The following is a 13,270-nucleotide window of genomic DNA, read 5'->3' as shown; positions in this document are numbered from 1 at the left end:
TCCAGAGTGTCTGTTCAGTCCATGATTTTTAGTGTCTACCAGGGTAATGAATTTAAGCTCCCAGGCTCGTCTTTTGAAAGTGTTCTGCAGGTTTCCTTTGAGGATGAGGACTGATAGGTCAGATATAGAGTGATCGCTTTGTGAAAAGCATCCACCCACTACTGATAGAGTGTTGTTGTCTCTTATCATTTTCCTGTGAGAGTTCATTTGAGAGCATAGTGATTGTCTGGTTTCACCCACATAGTTGTTATTAGGGCATTTAGTGCACTGGATGAGGTAAACCATATGCTTGTGAAGGATCCATGGATCTCGAAAGGTGGCCAGTAGTTGATTATCAGTTAATGCCAATAGTCCTAGATTGCCATCTCAATGGCTTCCCTGAGGTAGTCCTTCAATGAAGTATCAAGTACCTTTCCTGGGTAATCCATTCTAGACAGCTGCTTTATAATAGGCTGCCCTCAAGCAAGTTTAGACATGTTCAACAAGTCATAATTTGACACAGACATATCCCACTTTGTCATACAGCCAGACTTTGATCCCAGGCAAAATAATGGTGCTGATACTTTCTTTTAATTCCTTATTAATGAAGTCCTTGTAACATAATTAATGTCAATCTAAATGGGATTATGGAAAACTAGATATCAAACTAATGTGATATTTTTTCATGAGATTACAAGGCTGGTTGATAAAGGTAATAATGTTGATGTAATAGATGTCTGTAAGGCATTTAACTTGGTACTGCACAACAAAGATTTGGAGAGAGGTAAATAATGAAGAGGACAATCATTATGAGAGTGATCTAGATCACTTGGTAATCTGGGTGCAAGACAAAATGCATTTCAACATAACCAAATGTAAAGTTATGCATCTAGGAACAAAGAATGAAAGCCATACTTACAGGACGGGAAACTCTATCCTAGGAAGCCGTGTCTCTAAAAAAAAGGCTTGGAGGTCATGGTGGATAATCAAATGAACATGCGCCTGCAGTGTGATGCTATGGCTAAAGGACTAATGTTATTTCTAGATGTATACACAAGGGAATATCAAGTTGGAGTAAGGAGGTTGTATTACCTTTGCATTTGGTACTGGTGCAACTGTTACTGGAATATTGTGTCCAGTTCTGGTATCCACAGTTCAAGCAGTATGTTGATAAATTCAACAGAGTTCATAAAAGCCATGAGAATGAATAAAGGACTGGAAAACATGCCTTACAGTGAGAGATTCAAGGAGCTCAATTCTATCTATATCATCAAAGAGAAGGATAAGGAGCGAATTGATCACAGTCTGTAAGTACCTAGATGCGGAAAATAAATTTGATAATAGAGGATTCTTTAATCGAGCAGATAAAGGTATAACAAGATCAGATGGTCAAAAGCTGAAGCTAGACAAATTGAAACTAAAAATAAGGCACAATTTTTTAATAATGAGGGTAATTTATCACTGGAACAACCTACCAACAGTTGTGGTGGATTCTCCATTACAGGAAATGTTAAAATCAAGATTGAATATTTTTTCTAAAAAATTTGCTCTAGTTCAACCACAGTTATTAGGCATGAAGCAGGAATTAAATTAAAAGAAGTGATATGGTCTGTGTTATGTAGGATGTCCAATTAAATAATCACAATGCCCCTTCTGGCCTTAAAAATCAATGAATTACTGCAAAAGAGAAATCAAATAAAGGACACAACCACCCAAAAAGCATATTAATTATCAAAGACGTAAAAAAAAAAAAAACAATCCCCACTATTCCAAGCTAAAAAGTACATTGATGGCTTTTTTAAAAATAGCTGCTGGAAAGCTAACAAGTCCTCTTTTTGTCACTACTAAATGACATTAGTACATGAAACATGAATGACTCATGTACCATTTTTTCAGGTGGTGCAAAGAAGGCATTGGATAAAGATAAAACATCTTAATAGTATGTGATGAGGCCAGTTTCTAAAGGATGTCAGCCTAAAAAATTGCTTTATTGCCCCTTGTTATGCTAATGCAGCAAATTAAAAGGCTTCTTCTTCCTAAAGTGCATTTGTGCAATTCCCACATACAGTAATGGAAATAAAATTAGTAGAGAGAGCACAACACCATCCCTCAACAACTTTAGCCTCATCCCCACTTCCCAAAAGCACCTGGTGGCAGACCTCTGATGAAGGCCAACAATGTTCTTTCAGCTTTTCACCCAGTAGTACATGTAAACTCACCATGAGGAACAAGAGGATGCTTACCAGTAGCTACTGTTACTTGATAGTCTTGCTTCTGCATATTCACATTTGAGGGATATTTTGCTACTGGCATCAAGTTGCAGAATTCTTCTAGCGAGCAGTGTCAATTAGGGCCACATACCCCTTTACCTTGCAAAAGTTTCTGAGAGTGTAAAAGGAGTGACACCAACTGCCCTCCAGTTTCTTCCCTAATTTTGGAATTCTTTACCTGACCTCCAAAGTGAGGAAGGTGGGTGGGAAATGTAAATACACAGGGACAACACTCCCAAAGAACAACAGTTACTGGTAAGTAACCTCACCTTCCTTTGAGTGGCCTCTACATATTCCCACTTACGGGAGATCAGCAAGCACTACAAACCCCTAGGAAGGTGGGCGCAGGCACTCTAAGTGAACAAGAACTACAATACTGCCAAAGCAAGCATGAGCTGTAGGTGACAGGTCAAGTGTGTATTGAAGTGACCAAAATTTCACTCTCTCACATCAGACCTCAGTGAAGGGCAATTAAAAAAAATATACAGAGCTTCAAGCAACAGCTTTGCAAATTCTACAAAAGAGAGAGAAGCCATGCAATTGAGGCTGCCATCAGCTTAGCTGAATACCTTCTGATAAATGCAGGTGAATGAAGACCTGGATTAACAAGAATGTAAAAGAGACTTGGGGAAATACAGTCATGCTAGCAACCAGTTTGAGATAGAAACAGAGGTGATTTGAGACTGGAAATGGGGATGAGGGCACTGACTGACCAAATCACATTTTCCATATAGATTACAGTTTATAGAAAACAGCCCATGTGGTCTGTATCTCAATAAGTCCAAGCAGTAGCTATGGTTAGGAGCAATGTCCTCTTGTCAGGTGTATAGTTTAGGTAATATTCTATCAAGTAGCAGACCAGAGGTCCAACAAATTCTGAGAAACAAGATTCCAATTCCATATCAAGAGAGATACATGCAGAAATATCATTTGGGCAACTAAATTAATACATCCATCCTGTGGCACTCACAGCTCAACAAAGTATACTAATCTAAAGAATTCCAGTTTCCTTCGGTACAACCCTGATGGCAAAGCAGTCATCTTAAATAACCCTACTAGTACACAGAGCAATCCCGCCAAAGGCTAGAGTATTGCAAGGTGAGTGAGAACTGTTGACCAAAGCAGGCACAGGTGGACGCTGAAATCACTATCCATACCATCTGGGGAAAACCCGTAACACAATTCTGAAAGGTTTCAGTGCCAACTAACACTCCTCCAGGCCCTCATCAGAACCTTGACCTGGAAACATTGAACAGTTCTACCAATTTCATCTGGAAAGACTCCAATAAAAGGAATGCCTAGAGCTTCAGTTAACTATCCCTACAGGCTCTGGGAATAAATCATTGATAGATATCACATCTCAGTAGTATATAAGTGAGACCAGGATAGTAGACCCAGATTTTAGAGGTGCCAACCTACCAGACCCCAAAGGATCAGAGATCTATGGTGCCAGGTTCTCTGAACCAGACTCAATTGATGTAAATAGGTCTAGGGACCTATGTGCCACTTATACTTGACCTAAAGCATCACAATATGTCATTCTCCTGAACCTGTGACAAATCAGGAAATCTTGGTGACACTTATGCAGGGTATAATACTCTTCTGGCAAGTAGCACTTCAGAGACAGTGAATCATGCCAGCCTGGGACCCAGTTCTCCTGTGCAAACCTAGGGATTTGAGTGTTCCTGACACTAGGCACCAAACCACTTCATCAAGAAACTTACCCAAGTTATTAGTGCTAGTTCTTGTCACTGAATTACATTTTGACTCAGATAGATCTGAGGTTCCTATTGCCACTTGATTTGGGTACATAGCCACTTCAACTAAGATCAACCTTAGTGCCACTTTTACTGTGCACTGAGTCACTTCAAGTTATGCTGGATCCTTGGCACTAGACTCAGTAGGCATGGTTTTCATTCCTCAGATTTTTCCTGGTTTAACACTACTTATACTGGTGCTGGACCAGTTCAGGTAAGTGGTACTGAAACCTTAACACCAGATTTAGATGACCTGGAATTTGTGGTAACATTAATGCTTACTATAATGGACACCGGACCACCTAATCAAGTGGTTCACAGGGATCTATGATGCTGGATCCTAGGCAATCTTGGTCAATACATTGTGTCAATGATGCCAAGATGCCGGGGTCTAATTCAGTCATACCAGTGTGACCCAGAGACCTCGTCACTTTGTCAACAGTGCCAGAATATCAGCATTGAAATAGGTCAACCTGGGGAAATCTGAGGACCTTGGGACCAGGTTCTCAGAGATAAGAGCAGGGAGATGGATGCCAGTTAAGCCACATACGGAGCTACTTTGGCTAGTGGATGTTCCAAGTTGATGCTGAACTTACACACTGCCAGACTCAGGATAGTCTATACTGCTATCAGAGGTGTGACTGCAGCATTTCTTGACATACCCAAGCTAGCTTTGATCTAGTTCAGAAATTCTCAAACTTTTTTTTGCTAGGCTCCCCTTTGAAAATATTTCAGGCTGTGATGACCCTCCCCCCCCCAAAATACCATACCATGCCACCCTTACTTCTGCGTTGCTGCTGGCGGCAGCGCTGCCTTCAGAACTTGATGCCTAGCCAGCAGCCACCGCTCTCTGGCCACCCAGCTCATAATCATGGAAGTTTGTTCATATTTCAAAAATCCACGTGGATGGAGATCAGAGAATCAAAAAAGAAGTCATGTCTGGGAAAACATGGATGTATGGTAATCTTAGTTAACTATTTAAGCACTGTAATGAAATGCAAAGGATCTAACAGTTGTTGCGACCTTCCCCCTCTCCCTCCCAATAGCCTTATGACTTTTTGGATAGGGACTCCCAGTTTGAGAAATGCTGATCTGGCTAATACAAATAACAGCAGCAGTGAAGCGGTGGCAGCACAGGCTAGCCATTCGAGTAGGTACCCAACATCCCAAATAGGCGTGTATATGCTGCTGTGGCTTCACTGCAGAGTACAGCAGAGGAGTCCATGTGATCATCATAGGAGATAGGTGGGACTTGTGCATGGTTTTGCTGACAGTTTCTCCAGGATTTTGGAGAGAGTTAGAGTACAAATGGATGGATAATATCTGAAGTATTGCAGGGTATTGGTGTGTTTATCGGAGCCTGTTGGCTTCTGTAAAATAGAAAAGCTAACAGCATGTTTTTTATATATCTTTGCAATTCAAACTGATGTCTGGTTTCCCAGAGCCTTTGAAGGAGTGCCTTTTTATAAATCTAAACTAATGCACATTACACTCATAAACCAGATTACAATAATGTTTTACTTTTCAATAATGTAAGTTCTGAATAGCAACTCAGGCCACAAAGTAATGGCCATTACTCCTCACACCAATCTCCTCATTCTTGATACTAGTATCTTCACTAAGTGCTGCAGCTGTGCCACTGCAGCACTATAAGACCTGGTCTATGCTACAGGGTAGGTCAACATAAACTGTCTTGCTTCAACCTAGCTGTGGAAGTGTCTTTACTTAAATTTGGCTCCCACTGAAGTGTCCTTCTATGCTGCTCAGGGAGGTGGTGTTACTAAATCGGCGATGTAATTAGGTCGACGCAGTGTCAGTGCAGACACTGTCTTGCTTATGTCAACTATTACTGGTTTTCAGGAACCATCCCACAATGCCCCACACTGACAATACAATCAATACAAGTGCTCCTGGTGAGGATGTGCACTGTTGACACAAGGAGCCAAGTGTGCGCACACACAAACAATTTAATAACTGTGGTGGCTGCACGCCAATATAAATTAGGTTGACGTAATTTTGTAGTGTAGCATGGCCTAAGTGTAGACATGCTCTCAGCCTTTTTTCTCTCCCTTCCCTGCCAGTTCCTACAGTTTCCTGCTCCCCCCAGCTCTTTATCCCAATCTACTCCCTCTCCCCACCCCCCCACCAGACGCAGCTCTTGTTCCCTCTACATTTAAGTCAGGCTGCAATCTTCCTCCACACTGCCTGGGAAGTCAGCATTGGGGCACAGAGAACACTGGAGATATCGGGCAGGTCTACACTTAAAAAGCTGCAGTGGTGCAACTACACTACTGTAGTGCTTTAGTGAAGATGCTACTATGCCAACTGGAGAGCTTCTTCCGTTAGCATAGTTAATCCACCTCCACAAGAGGCAGTAGCTATATCAGTGGGAGAAGCGCTCCCATTAACATAGTGCTGTCTACACTGGGGGTTAGATCAGCATAACCACGTCACTCAGGTCTGTGGATTTTTCACACCCCTGAGCGACGCAGTTATACCAATGTAAGTTTGCAGTGTAGAACTGGTCATAGTCTCCCTGTTCTCAGTTCTGGTGGTCCAGAACAACAGTTATAGGAAAATCATGCTCAGACCCTTCAGCCCTGGGATGGAGCATGCTCAGAAGAGATGGACTCTTAGAGAATTTAGCTCCTAAACTCTAACAAGTCTCTACTGACCATTTGCCAATTGAGACCTCTTTCAGTGGCTTATAACTTGGGCAAAAAGCATTTCCCAGACACAAACACCACCCACTGCCAAATTTCAAGTTCCTGAACAAAAGGGTTCTCAGTGAAATGGTTATAAGAATTTCTTTTAACATGGGCAAAATAATGTATTTCAATTACTGTGTTCTCAGAACCTGCTGAACCATTTTTGCTGACAGTTTCCCAAAAAAATTTAAATAAAATAATCAGCCCAAGGCAGACACCCAGCATGGAAAATTTCAGCATGAACAGTTAAAGCAGGGGTGGCCAACCTGTGGCTCCAGAGCCAGATGCGGCTCTTCAGAAGTTAATCTTCGGGTCCTTGTATAGGCACCGACTCCGGGGCTGGAGCTACAGGCGCTAACTTCTCAATGTGCCGGGGGGTGCTCACTGTTCAACCCCTGGCTCTGCCACAGGCCCTGCCCCCACTCCACCCCTTCCAGCCCCTGAGCCTGCCATGCCCTCGCTCCTCCCCCATCCCCCGAGAGCCTCCTGCACACCACAAAACAGCTGATCAGGAGGTGCGGAGAGGGAGGAGGAGGCGCTGATCGGCGGGGCAGCCAGTGGACGGGAGACGCTAGAAGCAGGGGGTGGAGCTGATGCGGGGCTGGTGACATATTACTGTGGCTCTTTGGCAATGTACATTGGTAAATTCTGGGTCCTTCTCAGGCTCAGGTTGGCCACCCCTGAGATAAAGTCTGGCAAAGTTATAAGCCACTGAAAACAGGGTCTTGAAATTGTCGGGTGACAATAATAGGCAGCACTACCAGCTATGCCTATAACATATATGCCAATCTCTATTTATCTGGTTTACTCCACAGCAAAAACAAAATTCCTGCACTAGTCATTTTTGGATAAGTACAGTAAGAACAGTCTAAGACAAGCAAGCTTTGCTGGCTGGATTTCATGAGACTGTTCCACCAGCTGAGCTTTGAAATAAACATTTTCTATAATTTCCTATAAGCATACGCCTAGCTTAAAATGCAAACAAAAAAGAGACTGTATGCTCCTCTTCTAAAGTAGGACAGACAAAAAGAGAACAGTTCAGATTGAAAAAGCTGGGTGAAACTGCAACTAAAGTTTCAAGATTCTGCCTACTGTCCCCAAAAGCCAGCCAGTCTACTCCCATATTTACCACAATCAATCATTTAGGTTTACAAGTTCTACAAAACCGGTTAGCCACGTAAGAATGTTTAAAAAGTTTTATGATTTTGCTAGAATTGTACAATTTTTTCAGTTTTTTGACATTTATGTACTTTATTTCAAAAAGAAAAGTATATCTTGCTTTATTCTCAATTAACAACTGAAACTAAACTTCTAGAAATCTGCAGTCTGCAGAGACTGTTGCCATTTTGTGAAGCAGAGAGATTCAGTACATTAAAGAGGAGTCTGACACTCTGTGCTCTCTCATAGAGACTATTTTTGTTATTTTTTCCTTAATATAAAATAAACAGTAATAATTAAGTGTTATGGATGTTGTGTGCATGGAAAACAGAAAGGTATATATGTATTATCGTTGACATTTTATAGATGGGGAAAACAAAAGAGATTAAGTGACTTGTCCAAAGTCACAGAGCAAGTCAGTAACAAAATCAGAACCCAAATATTTTAACTCACAATCCTATGACTCAGTTCACAAGACTTCAGCTAGACCCAAAACTGGGTCACCAGAATGTTTCAAAGGGTTGTGAGACAACTCCATTGATACAGATTATTAGACTGCACCCAAACAGTCTGAAAACAATTTGTAGCTGTTTTCTATGGTTTTGATGGAATTAAAGTTTCTGCATGCTTTTTTTATTTAATTTCTTTGGTGATCATCCTCATTTTGCTACAGCCCCTCATTAGAAATTGGTATTTGAAAATATTAGATTTCCATATGCTGGATTTTTATGTGCTTCTCATTCAGCATGTAACTATCTCTGAAAACTCTGAAAACAATGTGCAGCGGCAGTCAAAAGAGCTAACAAAATGTTAGGAACCATCAGGAAAGGGATAGATAACGAGACAGAGAACATCATAATGTCACTATATAAATCTATGGTATGCCACATCTCAAATACTATGTGCAGTTCTGGTCGCCCCACCTCTACCAACGTATATTAGAATTGGAAAAGGTACAAATAAAGGCAACAAAATGGTCATGGGCATGGAACAGCCTCTATATGAGGAGAACTTAAAAAGACTGGAACTTTTCAGCTAGAAAAGAGATGACTAATGGGGGGATATGATAGATGTCTATAAAATCATGAAAGGTGTGGAGAAAGTGAATAAGGAAGTGTAAAGGGTAAATTACACAACACAAGAACCAGCGGTTCCAAATTAAATTAATAGGCAGCAGGTTTAAAACAAACACAAGGAAGTACTTCTTCACACAATGCACAACCTGTAGAACTCACTGCTAGGGGATATTGTGAGGGCCAAAAATATAACTGGCTTCAAAAAAAGAATTTGATAAGGTCACAGAGGATATCTCCATCAATGGCTATTAGCCAAGATGGTCAGGGATGCAGCCACTTGCTCTGGGTGTCCCTAAATCTCTGACTGCCAGAAGCTGGGACTGCACAACAGGGAATGGATCACTTGATTACTGCCCTGTTCCGTTCTTTCCCTCTGAAGCATGTGGCACTGGCCAGGTGCAGAAGACAGGATACTGAATGATATGCACACAGTATGGCCGTTCTTATGTTCTTATGCACCCCTTTTCCAAAAAGAGTGCCTCCAATTTTATTTGGGGATTTCAGACATTTCTGTGAATTGATTTAAATTCCTGTCTCAAGAGTTGAGAGCTATCTGTTTTTACAGTTTAGCAGCACAGATTCCCAAGACATACAGTAAGCATTATCTCTGTACAATATTATCACATTTATAAACTAAACCACATAAAGCCTCAAGTCCGCATCTCCAAGAACAAATGAGTCTAATCTGAAATTCAAAAATATCCACTAACAACTGGAATACTTCAATAGCTGCAGTCCAATAGTACAAAAATTACAAGGCACACATAGATAAACAATGGAAAGCACGTAAACATTTCTTTAGCTGGACTTGCAGGTAAGAAGTTGGTTCTGTGAGATCCTATTTCTTTAGGGTTTAAATATTCTTGAGAAGCTCATTACTAAAATAACTTGATTATTTTAACATCCAGTTAAAATCTATAATTTTAATTAGGGTTCTCAAATAACCCGAAATGGTTTTAACTCCCCGTTTAATAAATTAGGAGTTATTGGGTTTTTTTTACTGGAATGTTACAAACAAACCAGGGTCTCTCTTTTGGGGTTAGAAACATTTTGTATCTTGCAAAAAAAGACTGTAAAAGGAGAGGTATCTATCACTCTCACATGCCTCCAATTTACTATCATCTCAGATAATGTACTCTTTTATTACTATGAATAGCCCTACCAAATTCATGGCCATGAAAAATACGTCACGGACTGTGAAATCTGGTCTCCCCCATGAAATCTGGTCTTTTGTGTGCTTTTACCCTATACTATACAGGTTTCACGGGGGAGACCAGTATTTCTTAAATTGGGGGTCCTGACAAAAAAGGGAGTTGCAGGGGGGTCACAAGGTTATTTTAGGGGGGTCGCAGTATTGCCACCATTATTTCTGCGCTGCCTTTAGAGCTGGGCAGCCAGAGAGCGGTGGCTGTTCGCCAGGCATCCAGCTCTGAAGGCAGCGCTCTGCCAGCGGCAGTGCAGAAGTAAGGGTGGCAATACCATACCATGCCATCCTTACTTCTGTGCTGCTGCTGGTGGCGGCTCTGCCTTCAGAGCTGGGCTCCCGGCCAACAGCCACTGCTCTCCAGCTGCCCAGCACTAAAGGCAGCAGTGCCGCCGCCAGCAACAGCGCAGAAATAAGGGTAGCAGTACCGCAACTCCCTCTACAATAACCTTGCGACCCCACCACATCTCCTTTTTGGATCAAAAATGAATTCCATGTCCTTTTGAAATTCCTGCACAGTTATATCTTGTCCATCAAAATGGGGCAAAAAGGAAAAGTAAATATGGTGAGGTTGTATGGAACTATTCTGTTTGGTAGTGGCACATCTGATTTATGTTCATTTTTAAGGTACAGTGTCTGACCTACCCCACCTTGTCCCTCCTCCCTTTCCAGGTATAGTAATCATAGGATCCAATCTTCCCATCTTCTTGCTTATAAGTACTCTCAGTGCCAGACTTTCCACATCCCATCTAAGCTCTTACAAGGTCCAAAAGTCCATCATACTCATCACACTCAAATGCAAAGTACTCCATTTAGGAAGGAATAATCAGTTGCACACACACAAAGTGGGAAATGACTGCCTAGGAAGGAGTACTGCGGAAAGGGATCTGGGGATCATAGTGGACCACAAGCTAAATATGAATCAACAGTGTAACGCTGTTGCAAAAAAAGCAAACATCATTCAGGGATGTATTAGCAGGAGTGTTGTAAGCAAGATATGAAAAGTAATTTTTCCGCTCTACTCCGCACTGATTAGGCCTCAACTGGAGTACTGTGTCCAGTTCTTGGCGCCACATTTCAGGAAGGATGTGGACCAATTGGAGAGAGCCCAGAGAAGAGCGACAAAAATGATTAAAGGTCTAGAAAACATGACCTATGAGGGAAGATTGGAAAAACTGGGTTTGTTCAGTCTGGAAAAGAGAAGACTGAAGGGGACGTGATGACAGTTTTCAAATATGTAAAAGGTTGTTACAAGGAGGAGGAAGAAAAATTGTTTTTCTTAACCTCTGAGGATAGGACAAGAAGCAATGGGCTTAAATTGCAGCAAGGGAAGTTTAGGTTGGACATTAGGAAAAAATTCCTAACTGTCAGGGTCGTTAAGCACTGGAATAAATTGCCTAGGGAGGTTGTGGAGTCTCCATCATTGGAGATTTTTAAGAGCAGGTTAGACAAACACCTGTCAGAAATGGTCTAGATCAGTGTTTCCCAAACTTGGGACGCTGCTTGTGTAGGGAAAGCCCCTGGTGGGCCGGGCCGGTTTGTTTACCTGCCCCATCCACAGGTCCGGCCGATCGCGGCTCCCACTGGCTTGCAGTTCGCTGCTCCAGGCCAATGGGAGCTGCTGGAAGCCGCGGCCAGTATGTCCCTCAGCCCACGCCACTTCCAGCAGCTCCCATTGGCCTGGAGCAGCGAACCGCAGACGTGGGAGCCGCGATCGGCCAGACCTGCGGACGGGGCAGGTAAACAAACCGGCCTGGCCTGCCAGGGGCTTTCCCTACACAAGTGGTGTCCCAAGTTTGGGAAACACTGGTCTAGATAATACTTAGTCCTGCTACGAGTGCAGGGGCCTGGACTAGATGACCTCTCGAGGTCCCTCACAGTTCTATGATTCTATACTCTGCACATTACTGCAGGGTCTGAAGGTCACTGCTCTCCTCACCCACAGTTACCTATAGCGTCTGAATATCATTGTTTCCATCCCTAGGTACTCAGAGGCCTGAGTGCCAGCATTCACCACATCTCACTGCCTTCTCCCTCCCCATTTGCCACAGGGTACCAGCTCTGAGTGTATCCCTCCAAATCCTTACACAAAGCTGTTGTATGACTCCACTCCATTACTCACAGGGTTTTGGTGTCCTGTGGAAAGCTGGGAATGAGATGTGTCTCCTTGCAGGTGATTTTGTAGTGGTCCCAGTCTGAGCACTCACACTCTGATGAAGGGCACATCTTTGTGGCTGTGCTCCACAGCACTGTCTCCAGCAACAGCAGGACCTGGAAAGCTACCAGTAGCCACAGCATCTTGCACATCCTGCTGCTGGTGCTACTTCATTAGTCCCCTGCCCCACTCTTCTCCAGTGGAGGGGGAACAAGGCAACCAAGGATACAGATGGCACAGGACTCTTTTGTCATTCAAAGAGTGGGGCAGTAGGAAACTGCACCTTGCCAAAAAGCCACCTCCTCCTCCCTAAAGGGAAGCAGAAGAGATATCATTACACAGAAGACAGAAATCCAGAGTACCCTGCCTCCCCTGTGCTGCTGTGCCTCCTCATGGTAACCTGCTCACTCTCCCCAGGCACACCACCCCCTCCCCACAACTCTCCCCAGGTATCCCACTCCACTGCCCCCACTCTCTCCAGGCACCCCACTCCCCCAATTTTCTCCAGTCACTCATTCCCCCAGCTCCACCCCTCTGCCCCCGAACTCTCCCCGGACACCCCGCTCCACCCCCGCCATGTGCGCCTCCCGGACTCGGCTCCCAGCCCCACAACTCTCCCCAGGTACACTATCGCCTCCAACAGACCCATTCTTCCAGACGCCACAGCCCATGTACCATGATCCACACCCCCAGACAAGCTTTGCCAGGCACTGCCCCGCCAGAGCCCCTTCCCCCACGGTCAACCTCCTCCTCCTCCTCCTGAGCCGCTCCCCGCACCCCGCTCTGCTCCCAGCCCCTCAGAGGGCTGCCCTGCCCCGTTCCACCCCGAGCTCCCCTCACCAGGACAAACTGCGGGCCGCGCTGCTGGGCGCGGAGCTTCCCCTCACGCTGCGTTTAGAGCCGGGAAGGCGGCTCCTGGGGCAGTTCCCTCAGCCGGGCACATCACTTCAGCGCGGGTGGCGG

General features: G+C 43.8%; 1 protein-coding gene across 2 annotated transcripts in view; it reads right to left on the bottom strand.

Annotated features, from left to right (window-relative positions):
* The window catches only part of TSHR (thyroid stimulating hormone receptor), a 245,375-nt gene extending 232,916 nt beyond the window's left edge, over window positions 1–12,459 (bottom strand). For both annotated transcript variants that reach the window (XM_026651395.1, XM_026651394.2), the window contains exon 1: window positions 12,275–12,459. In XM_026651395.1, the coding sequence (XP_026507180.1) occupies window positions 12,275–12,459 (185 nt within the window). The remainder of the gene's footprint in view (window positions 1–12,274) is intronic.
* Window positions 12,460–13,270: the final 811 nt, after the last annotated feature.

This window comes from Terrapene carolina, unplaced genomic scaffold (assembly GCF_002925995.2).
Source record: "Terrapene carolina triunguis isolate 2854851 unplaced genomic scaffold, T_m_triunguis-2.0 Scaffold96, whole genome shotgun sequence".
NCBI classification, from domain to species: domain Eukaryota; kingdom Metazoa; phylum Chordata; order Testudines; family Emydidae; genus Terrapene; species Terrapene triunguis.
Note: the sequence above shows the minus strand (reverse complement) of the source record. Positions and strands in the feature narration are given on the sequence as shown.